The following is a 21,501-nucleotide window of genomic DNA, read 5'->3' as shown; positions in this document are numbered from 1 at the left end:
GCCAGGCCCGGACAAAATACCAAACGCTTTCTCGAAATGATCCGCAGAATGGACGTCGAAGTACCTTTGTATAACATTTCACAAGTCATTATCATTATCGGTTCTTCCAGAGGAATGTAAGCCTGCAAAAGTTGTCCCAATACATAAATCAGGCTGCAAAGACTACCCGTGTCCAACTTTCGGCTAATTTTGCTTACGAGTACCGTGTGGAAACGTTTTGAACACATCACACTAAAACATATAACCATATTTTTTTCAAAAGGAGAGTATCGTATCACGATATCGACATGGCTTTCGCAGAGGCCTTTCGACAATCACTCAACTACTGCAACTAACCCACTACATATCATTTAATATCGACCAACACAGACAAACAGACGTCATCCTACTCAATTTCTCAAAGGCATTTGATAGCGTATCACACAAAAAGCTAATAAGGAAACTTGAGATTACATTAGGTACAGGCCCCATAATTGACTGGACTTGCGACTATCTTACTAACCGTACTCAATTTGTGGAAGTGAATGGTCAGATTTCCCAGAGAGCCCGGGTAACATCGGGAGTCCCCCAAGGAAACGTTCTGGCTCCCCTTTTATTTCTAATTTTTATTAATGTCCTGCAAGCAAAATCACAGGAAGCATTAGGCTATTTGCAGACGACTGCATTCTTTATTGAAATACTAACTCACGTGATGTCCGCATAACATTAAACAAGCACTTCAAAGCTGTGTCTAACTGATGTCCCGACTGGCAGATGACCATCAATACTAAGAAATCTAGCTGTTCTTTCAAACACTAAAAAAGGTAACTCGAGCTTTAAACCGTTAACGACGTGCCACTAATACGAGTTCATGAACACAAGTACCTCGGATTAACATTAACACCTCATTCAGATGGAACTCCCATATAAACAACGTTGCAGCGACTGCAATGAAACACCTTTCCTTTCCTGGAAGACACCTGCGGCTAGCCCCAGCCGATATAAAACTTCTGGCTTACAAAACTTTCGTCAGGTCAGTCTTTGAGTACGCAAATGTTATCTCGTTCCCATACACTAAACAACTAATTAAAAAACTAGAAGATGCACAACAGAAATATCTACGGTATATATACAGTAAACATGAACTGAGAGATTCGTCCACCAAACTACTTAACAAAGCCGCAATCTTAACAGTAAAAAACCTTGCAGTGCTTGCCCGTTCTAAACTTATATACCAGCTCCTGCACAACAAGCTTAATATTGATACCTCTAGATACATCTCCTGAAATGAAACACGGCCAACGCGACAAAAACACACAAAAACACTCAATCAGCAATCTTTTCATACCGATTGCTTCAAGAATTCATTCTTTCCTTTAGCGGTAAGAGAGGGGAATAAACTGAGCGAAACCATTAGTAACCACTCCTCATTAGATACATTTGCCAATTTAGAGGAAAGATATCTCGCCTTACAGCTATGATTTACTTACTCTGGTTTGTTACCGATCTTCATATCCTATGCGTTATATGCATGGCTGCATCCTGTTTATCATGCTCATTGGGTGTTTTATATCACAAGCGTTTCCAGGCATTCTATTTCTTTGGTTTCATCTTTTCTCAGCTTCTTCTTGGTTATACTAGTTGTACCCATATATTGCATTTGTAATAAAGTAGTAAATTGCTTTGTTTATCGAAGCCAATATCTTTGCAATAACACACTCGTGATTATATAATGTGTTTTTATTCTTTGTTCGCAAATACTACCATTTGTACTTGCCCTTCCTGTTATAATCCATTGAGGGATTGACAATATGTGAAATAAATAAATAAATAAATAAATGAATGAATAAATAAATAAATAAATAAATAAATAAATAAATAAATAAATAAATAAATGTCCACAGTACCATAGCGCCTAAAATTAAACGGAATGGCTACTCACCACTGGCGTGTCGTTCTTTTTCTCCATAAAGAAGTTGGTGTAGTACGGAGCTGAGAAGTATGTCGCGCGACCAAAGACTCTGTATACGAAGACGAGTGAAGATTTCCTGCGTAAGGCATACGGCGTCGACGACATTACTGAAGCAGCCGCTTAAAACAAGTAAGAAAATGCTAAACGAAGAGGGGGGATGGGTGCAAGCGTTAAAGAACCAGCAGCGAGAAATTGAGGTGAAGCAAAGTATATTCAGAAGGCTGGTCGACTAAGGTATTCAAGACAGTCAGTGCATTCGAAGTCATGGGTCCAGGCGCGTTGCCCTGTAACAGAATAAGCCTTAGTAAAACTTTCCTCACCCATTTTCCTGTTGTTTTTGCTCACTGCAAGCGAATGTGTAGAAGTAACCTGCGTTCACTAATTTATTTCTGTAGTATTTTGGGAAGTAATTAATCGCTGTGACCTATTCGTCGGTCTACAAATGTGTAACCTTCTCCTCTATACTGTCTTTGTGAAATTCTTGTACTATTTCAAGATTAGGTGTACCACTGTTGTTCCGAGTGACGTTTCTTATCACATAAGCGTAAATTATTTTATCATCTTAAGACAGGTAAAGCGAAAATAGAACACGGACAGCGGGAAGCACTAGGGTGTACAGAGAGTCACTTCCAATTAAATTTTTTACACGCGAAAGCCTGTGTACATGCATTCGCCATTCGTAGTACAGCCACAGCACCTGCGTGAGAAAACGTTCGATATCTGGATTCATCATCATCATCATCATCATCATTATTATTATCATCATCATCAACCTGGCTACGTCCACTGCAGGGCAAAAGCCTCTCCCATCCTTCTTCTTGTCCCTGCAAACTTCTTAATGTCATCCGCCCACCTAACTTATTGCCACCCCCTTGTACACTTCCCTTCAGTTGGAATCCAGTCCGTAACCTTTAATGACCATCGGTTCTCTTCCCCCCTAATTACATGCCCTGCCCATGCCCATTTCATTTTCTTGATTTCAACTAAGCTGTGATTAACTTCCATTTTTTCCCTCACCGAATCTGCTTTCTTCTTATCCCCCCCTTTAAGTTACACCCATCATTCTTCTTTCCATAGCTCATTGCGTCGTCCTCAATTTAAGTAGAACCCTTTTCGTAAGCCACCTGGTTTCTGACCTGTAGGTGAGTACTGGTAAGACACAACTGTTATACACTTTTTTCTTGAGGAATAATGGCAACCTGCTGTTCATGATCTGAGAATGCCTGCCAAACGCACCCCAGCCCATTCTTATTCTTCTGATTATTTCAGTCTCATGATCCGGATCCGCGGTCACTACCTGTTCTAAGTAGATGTATTCCCTTACCACTTCCAGTGCCTCGCTACCTGTCGTAAACTGCTGTTCCCTTCCGAGACTGCAAACATTATTTTAGTTTTCTGCAGATTAATTTTTAGACCCACCCTTTGGCTTTGCCTCTCCAGGTCAGTGAGCATGCATTGCAGTTGGTCCCCTGAGTTACTAATCAAGGCAATATCATCAGCGAATCGCAAGTTACTAAGGTATTCTACATTAACTCTTATCCCCAATTGTTCCCAATCCAAGTCTCTGAATACGCTGTGAATAGCATTGGAGAGATCGTATCTCCCTGCCTGACGCCCTTCTTTCTTGGGATGCTGTTTCTTTATGGAGGACTACGGTGGCTGTGGGGCCACTATAAATATATTTCAGTATTTTTACATACGGCTCGCCTACACCCTGATTCCGTAATGCCTCCATGGCTGCTGAGGTTTCGACTGAATCAAATGCTTTCTCGTAATCAATGAAAGCTATATATAGGGGTTGATTATATTCTGCACATTCCTCTCTCACCTGATTGATAGTGTGGATATGGTCTATTGTTGAGTAGCCTTTACGGAATCCTGCCTGATCCTTTGGTTGAAGTCTAAGTCTGTTCTATTTGCGATTACTTCAGTAAATACTTTGTAGGCAACGGACAGTAAGCTGGTCGGTCTATAATGTTTCAAGTCTTTGGCGTCCCCTTTCTTATTGATTAAGATTATGTTGGTGTTCTTCCAAAATTACGATATATGGATTAGTGGTCGATATCTGGCGAATCAGTTTCCTTTTCAGTACATCATATCAGCCGACCGATATTTAGGTAGGCCTATGCGTAGGCTAGGTACGTAATTAAATAACCAAAATTTTTACGCACGCCTCGCAGTTCAATAACAAGATCAGTTGTCTCGCTGGTGACAGAGCAATCAGGTGAGTGAGGCCTATTGTACTTGGTCCACTTACGTTGCAACGTGCGTGATGAGATCTTTGAATCCTTTGAAGGATCCGGTGTACGATTCGTGCCTGTAGAGACCGTAGTATTGTCGCATCTCGTCCGACAATATCTGAAACAGGAAACTGAAGTTTTAAGTTCACGAATATCTGTTACTTCATTTTAACAAGGATCTCTCCTAGCCTGAAAAAGTTGGCCACATATATACCGAACCTGCCAGCTAGAATTCTGTGGTGTAGTTGTGCAGATTCTAATTATGCAGCAAAAAAAAAAGGCTTTCCGGTGCTCGGCGAGAAGTGATGCGAACCGGTTGAAATGCCTCTATTTCCCTGCCCTTAGCTGTATTGAGCGTAGTCTGCGTTTCTTTCCTATACTCAACCTACCTAACTGTTTGTTGGCCTAGTTGGTGTTTGCTGAAGCGCATGTTTTGTTCCGCAAGTTATAGCTATAGCTACTTTTCCGTAGAATTAGTAAACAGTGCTCTTGAAACATATATGTAATACAACCAGCCTCTTGTTTGTCTTTTCCAAACTTGTTGCCCAGTGCCGTCATCTGTTTCCTTCTTCTGTGTGTGTCTTAAATTGCCTTTAACCTTTAACATGTCCTCCAACCTACCTAGTGCCACCTTTGTCAAATTAGTTTTCCAACGTAACAGGGTCTTAATAAAAATAGTTGGCTTCTATAGCTGGACAAAAAATATGCATGCAAATAATACTGCAAGCTGCATTAACTAATAAAAAATGTAGCGTACCTCTGGTTCGAACTAAGAACTCATCTGCTATTATATGGGCGATCTACTTATACCCACTATCATTACATTGTACTGCTATGCAAATAATCAATTTTTCAATAAAAGATATAAATCTCTCGATATTACCTTGCCGGTGTACTATCTTCTTGTAGCCATTATTTCCCAATTTCCTGCTCAAACACGAAGTTGCAGAGCGTAAATAATAAGCGTCTAAAATGGAGAACAAATTGATAAAAGGAAATTTGACCCACTTGCTTGTTATAGGTTACAAGTGACTTAATTTGACGAAAATGAGTGGCTACAAGACAGTCACACAACAGTGACAACAACGCCACATTTCCTACGACAGTGGAAACTTGTGCACTCGTTATAACTAATTACTACATAAAATTATAAGACGTTAACACCTCCACGGAAACATAGCTTTAGAAATAGAGCAACGAACTGGGAGCCTCCTGTTGTGATTGGGGTCAATATCCGCTAATTAGCAGAAATTTTGTGCGTCTCTATCACAAACAATACAGTAACAACGAAACAACAACGAATAGCGCTGACCACATTGCCGCGGAAGGCCTCACGTTTGCCGGATCTTCTGTGCGTCTAATAATTTCAAGTGAATCACATAGGCAAAAATAATTTCTATTGCTTTTCACACCACCTCAAAATTGTTAGTTGTGGATCATGGTTCAATATCTCCCATGCAGTGAGATTATACCCTATGTAAGGCGGTGGCGGCAAAAAGAAAAGCGAAGCAACCAAGTTTGGAGTGTTCTTTTTTCTGTCTGCCTAGAAGTGAAGCGTAAGGGAATGTTGGACTCAGCTGGATCGTTAACTCGTACCTTACTGCGCCCATTGAACCTAGGTCCCGTGTGACTCGCAGCTTTTGCGCCCTATTTTAAGGTTTTTGGCTCCTTTCCAACTTGCTACACAACACAGAACTCGTAGTCTAGGAGTATACTTTCGTTTTCCGAATAGTGTCTTGAAGACAAGGACTTCTTTGCCGATTTCAGATGAATTTGGCGTATCTGGGATCTGGGTATCTTGTAACCACTTTTAGAAAAGTTACAACTGGTTAGGTGACCTGTAGATGCTGTATGGACATGAAAATGGAGATAAAGGATTCCTCGTCACGCAGAGTACATGTAAAAATTATCAGCAACAAAGGATGCAGTAAAACACGAGTATAATTAGCCGAAAACAGCGCGGGATATGAGTCGCTGTCACCATCTATCGTGCATCCACCAAGTTCCATCTAATTTGACTGCAGAGCTCTCCCCAGTCCGTGCACGGAGCAGGGCAGCAGGAGCGTGTTGAGGCGTCCTTGAGCACGGTGGAAAAAAATAGACTAGGTGTCTAAACGGGCCCGCCGCACCGACCATTTTTCCAGTCGTGGCTTACGTCACTCTCGGCAGACGGGGCGGATCATTGGGTGTTCATAGATTTACTCTACAGGCTCCGTTTAGGGAGCTAGAGTTGCGCCAAGGTACGCCATTTTGGACTGTAAAAATATGCGGGAAAGGCACGCCCGTGCACGTCATAGCCGTGCTCGTGCAACAATGGCAGCAGCACTTTATTTGTTGCATTCATTGAATTTTTCTATTATTTTACGAATGCAAGTCAATAGGTCACCTGAATATTACGACCCTCGATTTTATGCTTGCGGGCCTTATTGTCTAATGCGCACTGTGGCAACGTTTGTGAGCCTTTCCGATCTCTATGCAAAGCGTCGAATACAAAGATTAGTTACAATTCTTATCAGTCACGCGTGTGACCCCGGCTCGCGACAGCTGATAGCCGTGAATGCGCGTACTCCAGAAACAGTCCGCTTTCCTCCTTCACGTGCGCCAGAATGAACCGCGATCGTCGGCTTCCCTGACGCGCTTTGACTCGAACATACAGCATACGAAGCGCGGCGAGAGTGTTATCGCCCATGGACTTTACGCAGAACACCACGGCGATGGCAAAAATGCGCCTGGAGTGTCCATATAATTACGATCGCAATAATAAGTAAGCTCAGGGCCTCACGCTGGTAGCAGATGACAGAAAATTAATTACCCCCAATGCCGCAGCGCTCCTGACGGCGAGACGAAAAAAAGCATGAACAGAATCGTGGTCATCCCATTCTGCAGACCGATGGCGCCGTTGGGACACCCGTCTATTCTTTCACAATGTCCCAGAGCTTGGTTGGGTGCGTCGATGCGCGCTGGTCGTCGCGCACGGCGGGATGGAGGGACGAGAGCTTCTATTTCGTATTTGCCCGAGCCAGAAATTCCCGAGAGAGGGATCTGTGGATTTTGCTGGATCTGGGGGCTCATTGCTGCGGTCTCTTGCTTCTAATGTGCGCTTACCTAGATACTACGCAGGACTACGCGCTCTATTCCCCCCTTCACTGTCCCCCCTCTTTCGTTTAAGTGCCTTGAACTTCTGTACAAATGGGATCATATCGGCCGATACAGAATCCGCCTTAGCGGAGTGGCTGTTCTTTCTATTGACACGTGTACTTATCTTCATCGGGCGACCACGTTTCGCTGCCTAACAAATGTTATCGCACAGCGCGGGACGCGCCTGCGTGTATCCGAAGTTTCTGGAAAGTTATCGATGCTCCTATCCGCTGTCGGTTGTCGCCGAACCTTGTGTTATCTGATTTCATCTCCGGACGCGAATGGTGTAAAACTTTGAGGAAGGCACGCGGGTCCCAACGATTAGTCTGGAACATTCGACGACTCCTGTATAAAAGCCGACGCGCTTGACCTGCTGATCAGATTTTCGACGATCGCCGACCGTGTTTCGCCGCTATCGTTGTGCTATAAGTGTAGCCTGTTTTTGTGGGCGCAGGTTCGCCCAATAAAGGCTAGTTTTGTCTTTCACAGTATTGCTACTGTATTATTCAACGTCACCACCACGTGACATCTGGGGAGGTGCTTGTGCGTTCATGTACCCAACGCCCCCGCAAAGCCGCGATCCAAGCCCGAAGCCCGAGGACAAAACCAACATCGCCCAAGACCAGCGTGCTAGCCGCCTACTGCAAGAACTGCCCCTAGAGCACGGACTTCTACCTGAAATGAGCAGGAAGATTGCCACCAAGTCCACCCCAATGGCTGCCCCAGCGTCCCCCGTCATACTGCAGCAGCCCAGGGAGACCCCGACGTTCCGCGGTTCAACATTCGAGGACCCGGAATCGTGGTTCGAGACGTATGAGAGGGTCGCTGCATTTAATAGCTGGAACAACGACGACAAACTGTGACATGTCTTCTTCGCATTGGAAGACGCTGCCAGGGCCGCTACTTTGTAGCGATGCCTTATGCCTTATTCTATGCTATTCTTATCATCCACCCCACACGGCCGCCTGATCGCGTTGATAATGTGGGCAGACCGTCGCTCTGACCAGTGGCGAAGCGCGAAAAGTCTAAAGAGCATAGAATCGGAAAAGGCATCGCTACAAAATACAGGCCCATGACGTGGTTCGAGAACAGAGAAGCCACTTTAACGACCTGGGACCTTTTCCGAAGCGGTTTCCTGCAGACATTCACAAGCGTCGTACGCCGAAAACGAGCCAAAGCACTACTAGAAACCCGAGTGCAGCTGCTTTATGAGACCACCGCGATTTTCACAGAAGAAATGAGCCGCCTATTCAGTCACGCCGACCTGGAAATGTCCGAGGAAAAGAAAGTCCGGCTGGTGTAAAGGAGGAACTTTTCGCCAGTATGCTACGAAGCCCACCGAAGACTGTCGACGAGTTTCTTCGCGAGGCCACTAGCATCGAGAAGACGCTGGAAATGCGGAACCGGCAATTCAACCGCCACAGGAATTCGACAAGCTACGCCGGAGTTAGGTCACTGGCCACCGACGACCTGCGCGAGACTATCCGAGTGGTCGTGCGGGAGGAGCTGCAGAAGCTGTTCCCGTCATCACAGCCTCAAGTGGCTTCTATTGCCGACGTCGTACGGGAGGAGCTCCAACAACTCGGAGTAGCCCCTCAATCGCCGCAGCCTCAGCCGCAAGCGATGACATACGCCGCTGTAGCCCACCGTCACGTTCCCCCTCCGCGCCCACGGCAGGGCCCAGTAACGACACAGTGCCGTCGTCCACCACCACCCCCGCCGCCAGCCCGCCAACTCGTCACCCGACGCGGCATTTCATGGAAGACTGACGTTTGGCGCGCCCCCGACCACCGTCCGCTTTGATATCACTGCGGAGAAGCCGGGCACATCTACCGCCGATGCCCATACCGGGAGATGGGACTCCGAGGGTTCGCCGTTAACGCACTGCGACCACAGACTGGCGAACGACCTCGCGATATCGCCGACTACCTCGCCGCCACTCAGTGGAGCACTCGACGACCGTCCCGTTCGCCGTCACCCCGTCGCTACTTGTCGCCGCAGTGCCGTCCATACACTGGCCCAGCACGGGGCCGCTCTGCGAGCCTATATCCGGAAAACTAAAAGCAGCAACCTATGGAGGTGCTGTTGCTGTTCGTCAAATTGACGAAGATCCTACGCCGCCGCCGAAGACACCGAAGAAACTACCTCGACGACATAATAACACGTCACCGTCCCGACGAAGACTGGAAGCAAAGAATACGACGACGAAATACGACCTGACGACGCGACGTTCCAGCTTCAGTTAAACACGACGCAGCTGTGATCCGACGCCAAGAACCTAACTGCAACGCCAGACAAAGAACCACCGACCTCAAGGTGCCTTTGGACGGCCACGCAGTTACCGCCTTAGTGGACACAGGGGCTGATTACTCCGTAATGAGTGGACACATCACCGCCCAGCTGAAGAAAGTTAAGACCGCATGGGAAAGCCCTCAACTTCGGACCGCTGGTGGACACCTCATCATGCCGACTGGAATCTGCACGGCAAGAATAACCATTCATGACCGGACTTACCCTGCCACCTCCGTTATCCTCCAACAGTGTTCACGAGACGTCATTCTCGGTATGGACTTACTGGACCAACACGGCGCAATCATCGACCTGAAGTCTAAGTCAATAACGCTGTCCGAAGATAAAGCGATGCCGCCGGAGGGCCCTCGTAGTCGCCACGCCTTGAGTGTGCTCCAAGATCAAGAGAGCATCCCGCCTCGCTCCAGCATTGTTATTTCGGTCCGCACAAAAACATCCGCTGACGTAGAAGGCGTCATCGAAGGCGACCGACGTCTACTAAATTCGCGTCACAAGAGGGATCGCTCGACTGCATGGAGGGAAAACTGAAGTGTTGCTGACAAACTTCAGCCAGGAGTTCAAGCACATCAACAAGGGCACGACGATTGCGTACATCGAGGAAATTCTGTAAACCAGTAATGCGTTTGTCCTCTCGAATTCCGCCGCATCTACCCCGGCGACCATGGTTCCCGAACCAGACTACGACATTTATCCAAGTCTCCCGTCATTAAGCAACAGCAGCTCAGAAGTCTGCTCCGACGATACAAAGGCTGCTTTTCGACGTCATCGAGATTCGACAAACACCAGTCGCCAAGCATCGCATAATCACCGAGGAGTGCGCTGGACCACTCCGCCAGAGCTCTTAGCGAGTTTCGCCGCAAGAACGTGACTCTATGAGAGAACAAATCGACGAAATTCTGCGCAACGACATCATCCAGCCATCAAAAGGCCCGTGGGCATCCCCTGTTGTCCTGGTGAAGAAAAAGGACGGAACCCTACGTTTCTGCGTCGATTATTGTCGTCTGAACAAGATCACTAAGAAGGACGCATACTCCCTCCTACGGATAGACGACGCATTGGATCGGCCCTGCAACGCTGTATACTTCCCATCGTTGGACCTCAAGTCTGGCTATTGGCAAATAGAAGTCGACGAAAGAGATCGCGAAAAGACCGCCTTCATCACCCCAGACGGCCTTTACGAGTTCAAGGTTATGCCATTTGGACTGTGCTCGGCGCCTGCAACGTTCCAACGCGTGATGGACACGGTGTTAGCAGGATTGAAGTGGCAGACTTGTCTCGTTTACTTGGATGACGTCGTTGTCTTCGCCGGAAATTTCGACGATCACCTTAGGCGGCTTGCAACAGTATTAAGGCCATCAAGTCATCAGGGCTCACTCTGAAGCCAGAAAAGTGCCGCTTCGCTTACGATGAGCTTCTGTTCCTAGGCCACGTCATCAGCAAGTCTGGAGTCCGCCCCGATCCGCAGAAGACAGCTGCCATCGCAAAGTGCCCGCAGCCCATTGACAAGAAGGCAGTGCGCAGATTTATTGGCATGTGTGCCTACTACAGGCGATTTGTCAAGGACTTTTCACGCATCACTGAGCCGCTGACACAGCTAACTGAATGTGACACCGAGTTCAAGTGGGAAACGGCGCAGGCCGATGCATTTCAAGAACTGAAACGACGCATGCAGTCACCGCCCGTACTTCCGCACTTCGACGAGCACGCCGATACCGAAATACACACTGACGCCAGTAGCCTAGGCCTCGGTGCCGTACTAGCCCAGAGAAAAGATGGACATGAACACGTGATAGATTACGCTAGCCGGTCGTTGTCAAAAGCGGCAGGCAATTCTACAACCGAAAAGGAATGCCTCGCCATCGTTTGGGCTACGGCGAAATTTCGCCCTTACCTATATGGCAGGCTATTCAAAGTGGTCAGCGACCATTACGCGTTGTGTTGGCTAGCTAACTTAAATCACCCTTCAGGACGGCTGGCATGGTGGAGCCTCAGACTGCAAGAATCATCATCATCATCATCAGCCTGGTTACGCCCACTGCAGGGCAAAGGCCTCTCCCATACTTCTCCAACAACCCCGGTCAAATACTAATTGTGGCCAAGCCGTCCCGGCAAACTTCTTAATCTCATCCGCCCACCTAACCTTCTGCCGCCCCCTGCTACGCTTGCCTTCCCTTGGGATCCAGTCCGTAGCCCTTAATGACCATCGGTTATCCTCCCTCCTCATTACATGTCCTGCCCATGCCCATTTCTTTTTCTTGATTTCAACTAAGATGTCATTAACTCGCGTTTGTTCCCTCACCCAATCTGCTCTTTTCTTATCCTTTAACGTTACACCTATCATTCTCCTTTCCATAGCTCGTTGCGTCGTCCTCAATTTGAGTAGAACCCTTTTCGTAAGCCTCCAGGTTTCTGCCCCGTAGGTGAGTACTGGTAAGATACAGCTATTATACACTTTTCTCTTGAGGGATAATGGGAACCTGCTGTTCATGATCTGAGAATGCCTGCCAAACGCACCCCAGCCCATTCTTATTCTTCTGACTATTTCCCTCTCATGATTCGGATCCGCCGTCACTACCTGCCCTAAGTAGATGTATTCCCTTACCACTTCCAGTGCGTCGCTACCAATCGTAAACTGCTGTTCTCTTCCGAGACTGTTAAACATTACTTTAGTTTTCTGCAGATTAATTTTCAGACCCACCCTTCTGCTTTGCCTCTCCAGGTCAGTGAGCATGCATTGCAATTGGTCTCCTGAGTTACTAAGCAAGGCAATATCATCAGCGAATCGCAAATTGCTAAGGTATTCTCCATCAACTTTTATCCCCAATTCTTCCCAATCCAGGTCTCTGAATATCTCCTATAAACACGCTGTGAATAGCATTGGAGAGATCGTATCTCCCTGTCTGACGCCTTTCTTTATTGGGATTTTGTTGCTTTCTTTATGGATGACTACGGTGGCTGTGGAGCCGCTATAGATATCATTCAGTATCTTTACATACGGCTCGTCTACACCCTGATTCCGTAATGCCTCCATGACTGCTGAGGTTTCGACAGAATCAAACGCTTTCTCATAGTCAATGAAAGCTATATATAGGGGTTGGTTATATTCCGCACATTTCTCTATCACCTGATTGATAGTGTGAATATGATCTATTGTTGAGTAGCCTTTACGGAATCCTGCCTGGTCCCCTGCTTGACAGAAGTCTAAGGTGTTCCTTATTCTATTTGCGATTACCTTAGTAAATAGTTTGTAGGAAACTGACAGTAAGCTGATCGGTCTATAATTTTTCAAGTCTTTGGCGTCCCCTTTCTTATGGATTAGGATTATGTTAGCGTTCTTCCAAGATTCCGGTACGCTCGAGGTCATGAGGCATTGCGCATACAGGGTGGCCAGTTTCTCTAGAACAATCTGCCCACCATCCTTCAACAAATCTGCTGTTACCTGATCCTCCCCAGCTGCCTTCCCCCTTTGCATATCTCCCAAGGCTTTCTTTACTTCTTCCGGCGTTACCCTTGGGATTTCGAATGCAAGAATACATCACTGTAACATGCAAGTCCGGAGGAAAACACTCAGACGCCGATTGCCTATCACGCACCCCCATTGACCCGCCGCCGTAAGATGACGAGGATGACGACGCCTTCCTTGGAATATTTAGCGCGGAAGACTTCGCCGAACAGCAACGCTGAGACCCGGCGCTACAAGCCCTAGTCGAGTATTTGGAAGGGCACACCGACGTTGTCCCTAGCGCATTTAAGCGTGGATTGGCTTCGTTCACGCTTCAAAACAACCTACTAGTGAAGAACTTCTCACCAGTCCACGCCAACTACCTTCTTGTTGTTCCGTCGGCGCTGCGTCCAGAAGTACTGGACGCCCTACATCACGATCCGACCGCTGGGCACCTCGGTTTCTCCCGGACGCTATCGAGGATACAAGAAAGGTATCACTGGCCGCACCTAACCGCCGATGTCACCCGTTACGTCAAGACATACCGAGACTGTCAGCGACGCAAGACACCACCGACAAGGCCAGCGGGATCACTACAGCCGATCATGCCTCCTTATCGACCTTTTCAGCAGATCGGGATGGACTTGTTGGGACCGTTTCCGACATCAACTTCCGGATATAAGTGGATCGTCGTGGCGACGGACTATCTCAGCCGCTTCGCTGAAACTAAAGCTCTACCGAAAGGCAGCGCAGCCGAAGTGGCGAAATTTTTTGTCGAGAACATCCTGCTGCGACATTGCGGTTTAGAGGTCCTCATCACGGAAAGAGGAACGGCTTTTACAGCAGAGCTCACGCAAGCCATTCTGCAATACAGCCAGACAATTCACAGGAGGACAACTGCCCACCGTCCGCAGACGAATGGTCTCACGGAGCGCCTGAACAAGACCCTCGCCGACATGGTAGCAATGTATGTCGACGTCAGACACAAGACGTGGGATGCGGTCCTGCCGTACGCAACATTCGCGTTGAACACGGTGGTGCAAGAAACAACACAGATCACGCCATTTGAGCTGGTTTACGGCAGGAACCCAACAACGCTCGACGCCATGCTGCCGCACATCACTGACGAGGAAAAGCTTGACGTCGCTACCTATCTCCAGCGCACCGAAGAAGCCCGACAGCTCGCCCGCCTGCGGATCAAGAACCAGCAGAGGACCGACAGCCGACACTACAATCTCCGACGGCGCTTCGTCGAGTACCAGCCCGGCGACCGTGTTTGGGTATGGACCCCGATACGCCGACGAGGACTCGGTGAGAAACTACTGCGATGCTATTTCGGACCCTACAAGGTCATCCGACGTATTGGCACACTGGACTATGAGGTCGTGCCAGACGGCATTTCGCATTCCCAGCGGCGCCGCGCACGATCAGAAGTGGTCCACGTGGTGCGCCTTAAACCCCTTTTACGGACGCTGACGAACTTCCTTATTTTGTTTTCTTTGCTCCGAGTGCTTTTCTTTATTACTTTCGTTCGTTTGCAGCATCGGGTTGATGCTCTTTTAGAGGGGGGTATTGACACGTGTACTTATCTTTATCGGGCGACCACGTTTCGCCGCCTAACAAATGTTATCGCACAGCGCGGGACGCACCTGCGTGTATCCGAAGTTTCTGGAAAGTTATCGATTTTTCTATCCGCTGTCGGTTGTCGCCGAACCTTGTGTTATCTGATTTCATCGCCGGACGCGAATGGTGTAGAACTTTGTGGAAGACACGCGGGTCCCAACGATTAGTCTGGAACAGTCGACGACTGCTGTATAAAAGCCGACGCGCTTGATCCGCTGATCAGAATTTCGGCGATCGCCAACCGTGTTCGCCGCTATCATTGTGCTATAAGTGTAGCCTGTTTTGTGGGCATAAGTTCGCCCAATAAAAGTTAGTTTTGTCTTTCACAGTATTGCTACTGTGTTATTCAACGTCACCACCACGTGACAGTATTCAGTGGCTGGCCCGGATCAATGTGGAACCAGCAGCTTTTGCAGTGTGCTTTCGGCGCTCCGCCAGTGTCAGGGTCGCAGGTGACGGAAGCGATCTCGACAGTACGCGACACATGGGCCTCCTCTGCAAATGCTCCGCCCAGCTATGAACATGAATTCAGTACAACCACCAAATAATTAGTTTACAATAAAACGAATGCAAACAAAGCGCATTAATAATTGATCTCAAGCTGCTCTAAAGTGGCGTCTGCCTAAACTTATTCTTCCACTCCTGCCCCATCCCCTCCCCTCCCGTGCTCCGAACCCGGTGGCTTCGCTCGCATTCAGGAACACTCGGTGTCAGACATCGTGTTGAAGCATAGAAAGAAAAACCAATATTGCAGAAGTCAAAGAGGCAAATGACATAATAATGCTAGAACATTATTATAAACAACTTCATCGAACACGCGATTTGAACTGCGGACCTCCCGGTGATAAGCGCCAAGCCTAGACGCACAGCCTGTAAATCGAGAGCAAGCTTATTTCAGAGTAACCCGCTGTCGCGTAGTGCAGCTTGGCTCGGGACAAAGGGAGCAAAGTGCGTCTTCTTCCGTTCTAGTGCCTAGGGAAATGCAAATTTCGAGAAACAAAAGTTTCCTGATGTTGCTAGCACAATTCATGCATGCGCACGACGCTCGGGCAAATACCAGAAAGATCTCGCGGAGAGGGGCGAGCGCATCAAGATACCCTACCGACCTTTTGCAGTGGTTAGTTTGGTGACCTGCGCGAGATGGCACTAATGGTTCCGACGCCATACGACGTCTTCTGGGTACAGCCGAGTGCCTGAATTGACACAAAAGGGGAATGGGCTTTTGCTAACTCTGTTGACGGGTTATGATAAGATATTGTATATACGAAGCGGTGTGTCTAAGTACACACATGTAACAGTATCCTCCGACACCATGCGATATAAGCGTACCCTGCAGCAGGAATAAGAGAAATCACGCGTTCGCGTGCTGTGTGGAGAATGCCCTTTAGCTAATAAATTGTTGTTTGTCACAGCTGAATGAGTATATTTACTGATTAGGCTAGCCAGCTTTAAGAGAGAGAGAACAACTTTATTTAAAACGCTTGCAGAATCGGTTAGCCCCCCCCCCCCCCCCCCACGAAGGGAGGACAAGCTTTTACCGTGACGCGGCCACTACGTCAGTCTCGTGCGTTGTGCTCCACGACGTCTTGGTTCCTCGCTATTTCCGCGGGTCCGAGAGGGCCGCCGCCCCCTTCCTGGGGGTGCTGCCCCCCTTCTCCTCGGTTTCGCGTGGTCGCTGCCTCTCTAGAGCTGCCGAGACCTGCTGGACGGCCTTCGGTTGCATCTCTTGATCATAGCTCCTCGTCGCAGCCTCTAGCTGCGGCGGGATCGTCGTCTTCTCGCTGGCTTCTCGAGGATTTATGCTACAGTCCCAAAGGATGTGAGCCGCGGTGGCTCTCTCCTTCGCGCACAGTCTGCACACGTCACTCGCGCACGTGCTCGGACACACGGGCTTAGCTAGCCAGCTTTAAAAAGAAAAATGATACTTAGCAGTGACGTGAATCTTACGTGAAGTTGAAAGCCGAAGTGAGCTAGGAACAGTTGAGTGTCCTCTCGCACAAGCGCTTTTGATGCTGCGGCATTTCCACGCTTCTTAATGACGATTTCGAGTCCAGTACTGAGCATTTTATTAGTAGGAGGAGACGACGAGTCAGTGCTCGCACATACCCGTAATCGTAGTGGATTGCCGTACGCCGTCACGATAAACCGAAAACGTAGCCCATGTATGTCCATTCTATGTTGTCCCACGTACAAGAATTAAAATGGCGTTGCTTCAGTGCGAATTTTGTGCTGAGCATGTAAAGCACAACAAAATATCTTTAACCGACTGCAGTTTCGCTGAAGCGTAAACTACCAAGGTGCTTGAGCGCTAAATTTTGTTCACTTGGTTCCTTTTAATTTTATCTGATTGTCTAACTCGGAAAACGATAAGCTAGTATCAGAAGAGCGCCGCTAAGTGGGCCGACCTCCATCAATATGTAAGTGCGACCATTCTTGCTGCTTAGGCATCTCCAGGGACTGTCAATATCTTACATGTTAAGAAGTACTGATGGCTGTGAGATGCAGTGAAAAATATGCAGAAACATTTTTTTTAGAGCGCAGCTCTTAGGCGCGCGTACCTGGGTTGAGCGTCGCCGTTCCTGGGCCTTAGCGCGCGAACATGCTCGGGACACTGCTCGCGCATTCGTCGTCTTCCACAGCTGGCTCCCGTGCCACTCATCATGCCAGCGTTTCCATATTACTCCTCCCTCGTCGAAGGCGCTGACGGCACTGGCCCACTGCCCATCGGTGGGGTGATTTCGGTCTCAAGTTCTTTGCCTCAGTATATCGCGAAATGAAAACACGTATACAGATGCGCTCAAATGGTATGGTAATCATCGGACATAACGTTTTTAATGCCACTAAAATCAATATTATCAACATACTGCTAGCACATAACCGCCATCATGACGGATTACACAGTGCTGAGGTGGTAAGAGCTATCTGCTATCGCAAGGAAATAGAAGAAAAAAAGAAAGCCGGATGCTCAAACCACGAACGGGCGCCTTAAAGCTGCGCTGTAAAATAAGTACGCGTGAGGGGATATTGTTTCATCGATGGACCTATCCGCGCCGACTTGGAAGCATTCGTTCACCACCATCAGGCTTATGTGCAAATTATCAACACTAACGTTTTGTTGGCGCTTTCCGTTGAAAGTGTTACATAACTGGTGAGTTATAATCCTCCCAGAAAGTTAAAACCTTGTTTTCCTCTACATAATCAGCCCGTTGTTCGCTATGGCGTTTGGAAGCCAGAAGGCACGCAATGGCGGCGTAGTCACGTGTTCACAGATCGCAGCCGCCATGCAGCGGTGCTGCAAGAGGTATATAGAGTTCTGGACGGAAGAGAGTTGGGTCGCAAAACAAGTCTCAGTGCGCATGCCCGCTTATCTGTGAGCGTGCGCCGACGCGAAAGCGGCGCGGTGGTCTTGACGCTGCCCGAACTAGCGTGGTGCAGTCACAGGGGATGTGTGAGGCGTGCGAGAGGTTCGCAATGGCCACATGTCGCCGTTTCACTATACGGCTGTCAATACCCAAACGCTGAAGAAAGGGAACGCAAGAGAGCCGAGGACCGCGCCCGTTCGACGGGCCAGTGGGAATGCCGATGCGCGTGAAGCTCAACCCGCCAAAGCACGCGCCAGCCACAGCAGCAAGATAACCGAAGCTCGCGAGGCCCGTCTCGTCGAAGGGCGTGAATCGTTTCGGGCACGCCAGGAGCGGCAGGACGTTGGGAAGCGTTTGGAGGTCTTTGAGCGGAATGGAGTCGCCCAACACTGACGCTCCGTTGCTGAGAGTTCTGAAGAATACAACGAGCGCCTTCTACGTTGCAGAGCTGCCAAGGAAACACGATGACGGTCGGCGGAACTGAGCGTGAAATACAAACAAGATTTATGAAATAATGAAATAATGAACAGGAGAAATGGAGACAACAGGTACAGGTAATCAGCACTTATTCATCGAATCATTTGTACAACCTTGTACGTCGGCTTTACTTTAGCGTCGGCGCTTGGTTGATTCTTTCTTTTTCATTGCCACAACCTCTTTTGCCGTGTGGAGGTGATTCTTTGCGAGCTCACAGCTGTGTTCAACTGGTGGTCGCGGGGACGGAAATAACTTTTTAACAAATTTGCAGAGAAGTTGTGAGGCGAGGGGGACGTGAGTTGCTGCTATCAGTGTAAATTTCCGAAGAAGAATTGAAAAAAAAATGGCACTGGCTTGGCTCGGCTACGGCAGGACATACGTAGCGAAAGCTAAGGCATAGCGTGGTTAGCCTTCGTTAATCTTGACTGCAAGTCCAGGTTAGACTGGTTGTCTAGCTATGTTGCGGCGTTTAGCCAGTCGTTCGGCGCGCTGTTCGTCTGTTTCCTGGGCGATTCGTTTCCTCTTCAACGCGTTCCGATGTTGATCCCAGGCCTCCTCCTGCTTAACAGAATTGTCGCCGTCCATACTGCCGCCTCAACTGTGGTTGCGGTGCACGCGAGCTCTCCTTTTCAATCCTCCGACATGTTATCAGGCATGCAACGCAGCTGGCGAAGCGAGTGGAGGCGAGCGCAACGAAGAGGATCGCGGTGTGACGTCATACCAGCGGAACACCTGTGGCTGGGGGTACTAGTGGCGCATGCGCAGTAGTGACTAGGGAGCGAGAGAGACAGAAGAGTGACGTCATGTGCCCCCTAGGAGTACCGTCACGGCGAAATCGCAAGTTCGCGGCAAGTAAAGCTTTCGCTTTAAAGTATTCTTTACGATCCCTTTTCTCTCCTAGTTGTTCTTCCACTAAGGAAATACATCTCGAAATGCTAGACTGCAGACTAAGCAAAAGTGGGTTAGCGTTTCGTAAAGGGCCCTCAGGGCAGCACTTACGTCGGCATCGGACGTGACCTCCTGGACGTCGCTCTCCTTCAAGCTTTGGTCGGTGAGCCCGACGCCGTCGGCGTTAATGTCCGTCACGATTTGGAGGATTCCGCGCACGATGGCTTGCGGCCGTGCCTGGGGATTCTTAGGCCGCAGATCGCTGCGGTTCACCATCAGGATGAGGCCCTTGCCCGGCGCCAGCTGCATCCGTTTCATCACCGCCTGCTTCTGCGCAGCTGTTGGTGTGTATTTTAGCCCAGTGTGACTGACGCAAACCTCTACAGTACACTTTTCTCTCGCTCCACGCCCACTACTGCGTGTCCTCGTGAGCATCAACCTGCCTGAACCCAATACACAGGCGTTGTAATAGCGAAAGCTGGAAATTTCATGTGAATTAGAATAGTGCAGACAAATAGACATTGGAATAACGAGTATTCCTAATTTTAAAAATCAGAGAGCTGAAGTTAAGTTTCTGTGTGGACGCACGAAAGGTTCTTTGACAACAAAATGCTTGTTCACATTATGTGATATATGTACTGCCACTAAAAAGCGGATGTCATTTTAAATGAGAAGCCTGATCATAAGAAAAACACACACAAAAGAAAGTAGGATTATGTCTAATGCGTCATGATCATGACAGCGATGAAAGAAAAGGGTACGACACGTCCCGAGATACATAGAGTGTAGTGCTCGTTGAAGTAGCTAAAGACAACACTGCAGCTCCGAGCGCTGTTCTGAAGGAATCCAAACATGGTGAGAATGACAAAATAATAAATTGCTGTGTCCATAAGCAGACGAATCGAATTCGCACGCTGCTTATGGTGAGACAAGCTTCTTCGGGGACTGGTAATTATTGTGCATAAGTGACCTCCTCCGTACAGATAAGTTACGTCACTACAAAAATTTAACTAATTACATGAACTTCTCATAGTTACAAACTTCACGGCGCAAGTCGCTGTCAGAAAGTAGGAAGGAATCGTCATGAAGGTCTAGTTCCGCTTTTTCATATTTCAGAGGGGCCATATAGACCAAACCAATAGGCGTCCAATTGTTCGCCTATAGTACCTCATTATGCAAGCGGAAGGGCGAAATGCGGCTTTCTATCCAACCCTTCGGCGATGTAATATTGTAGCGTAAAACAAAGCTCCTGTCGCACTACCATTTTTCCAGAAGCTGATTCCGATTAGCACTTTGTGGAAGTCCTGATTTGAAGGCATAGTCACTTCAGCAGCAGAGGAAAGACATACGACTTTATCTCGTGGTAGGCAGAAGTTCTATTTTACGCCGCCTTACTACACCGTTTAGCAAAAAAGCATAAAAAGCACTTTTCAAAAGAAATCTAGTCGCTCTGCTGACAAGGCAAGTGGCCAATGTGACAGCAACGCCGCAACCATGCTAAGACGAATTCTGTTCTTTGTGCAGGCAGTTTCTCTTCGGGTTCCTTGCTACTGCGGGCCGCCCTCCGGCTATCCAGGATGCATCGTCGATTCCGGAACAACGGATACAGGATTCATCTCGTCCGTGCCTGGCCTGCATTGTCTTCTTTGGTGAAGATAGCCTTGGCCCGACCGCCGCCGATTTCAACTTATTGCCATTCGACTACGTAATCACAGACTGTCCAATCCTATTGGTATCCAACGCTGTGACGTCAGTACCTGCGACTATAAGAGTAGCACCGCTGGCCGCTTTCTTCAGCGGGCAAGGTGACAGCAACGCCGCAACCATGCTAAGACGAATTCTGCTCTTTGTGCATGTATGTTACTTTAATAATGCTTGCTGCATTCGATCTGACGGCCCCATTTTATTGCTGCTGCCTTGCCCACAGTGCTGCAGTTCCTGTTCTGCGTACATTTCGACAGAGCTTGTGCATCTTGTTAGTAGCATTTTGTTAAGTGGTGATGTTGAGACGAACCCGGGGCCTTCTAGAAGGGACCCTCAAGCCAACGCAGAGCTAAACTCGCAGTCCAG

General features: G+C 48.3%; 1 protein-coding gene across 4 annotated transcripts in view; it reads right to left on the bottom strand.

Annotated features, from left to right (window-relative positions):
• LOC135913065 (uncharacterized) overlaps positions 1-21,501 on the bottom strand; it is a 107,291-nt gene that overhangs the window by 15,220 nt on the left and 70,570 nt on the right. For all 4 annotated transcript variants that reach the window (XM_065445737.1, XM_065445743.1, XM_065445750.2 and 1 more), the window contains 3 exons: positions 19,543-19,769; positions 4,209-4,309; positions 1,922-2,027 (listed from right to left, as the gene is read on the bottom strand). In XM_065445737.1, coding sequence (XP_065301809.1) covers positions 1,922-2,027; positions 4,209-4,309; positions 19,543-19,769 — 434 coding nt within the window. The remainder of the gene's footprint in view (positions 1-1,921; positions 2,028-4,208; positions 4,310-19,542; positions 19,770-21,501) is intronic.

The sequence above is a fragment of the Dermacentor albipictus genome, chromosome 1 (genome assembly GCF_038994185.2).
Source record: "Dermacentor albipictus isolate Rhodes 1998 colony chromosome 1, USDA_Dalb.pri_finalv2, whole genome shotgun sequence".
NCBI classification, from domain to species: domain Eukaryota; kingdom Metazoa; phylum Arthropoda; class Arachnida; order Ixodida; family Ixodidae; genus Dermacentor; species Dermacentor albipictus.
Note: the sequence above shows the minus strand (reverse complement) of the source record. Positions and strands in the feature narration are given on the sequence as shown.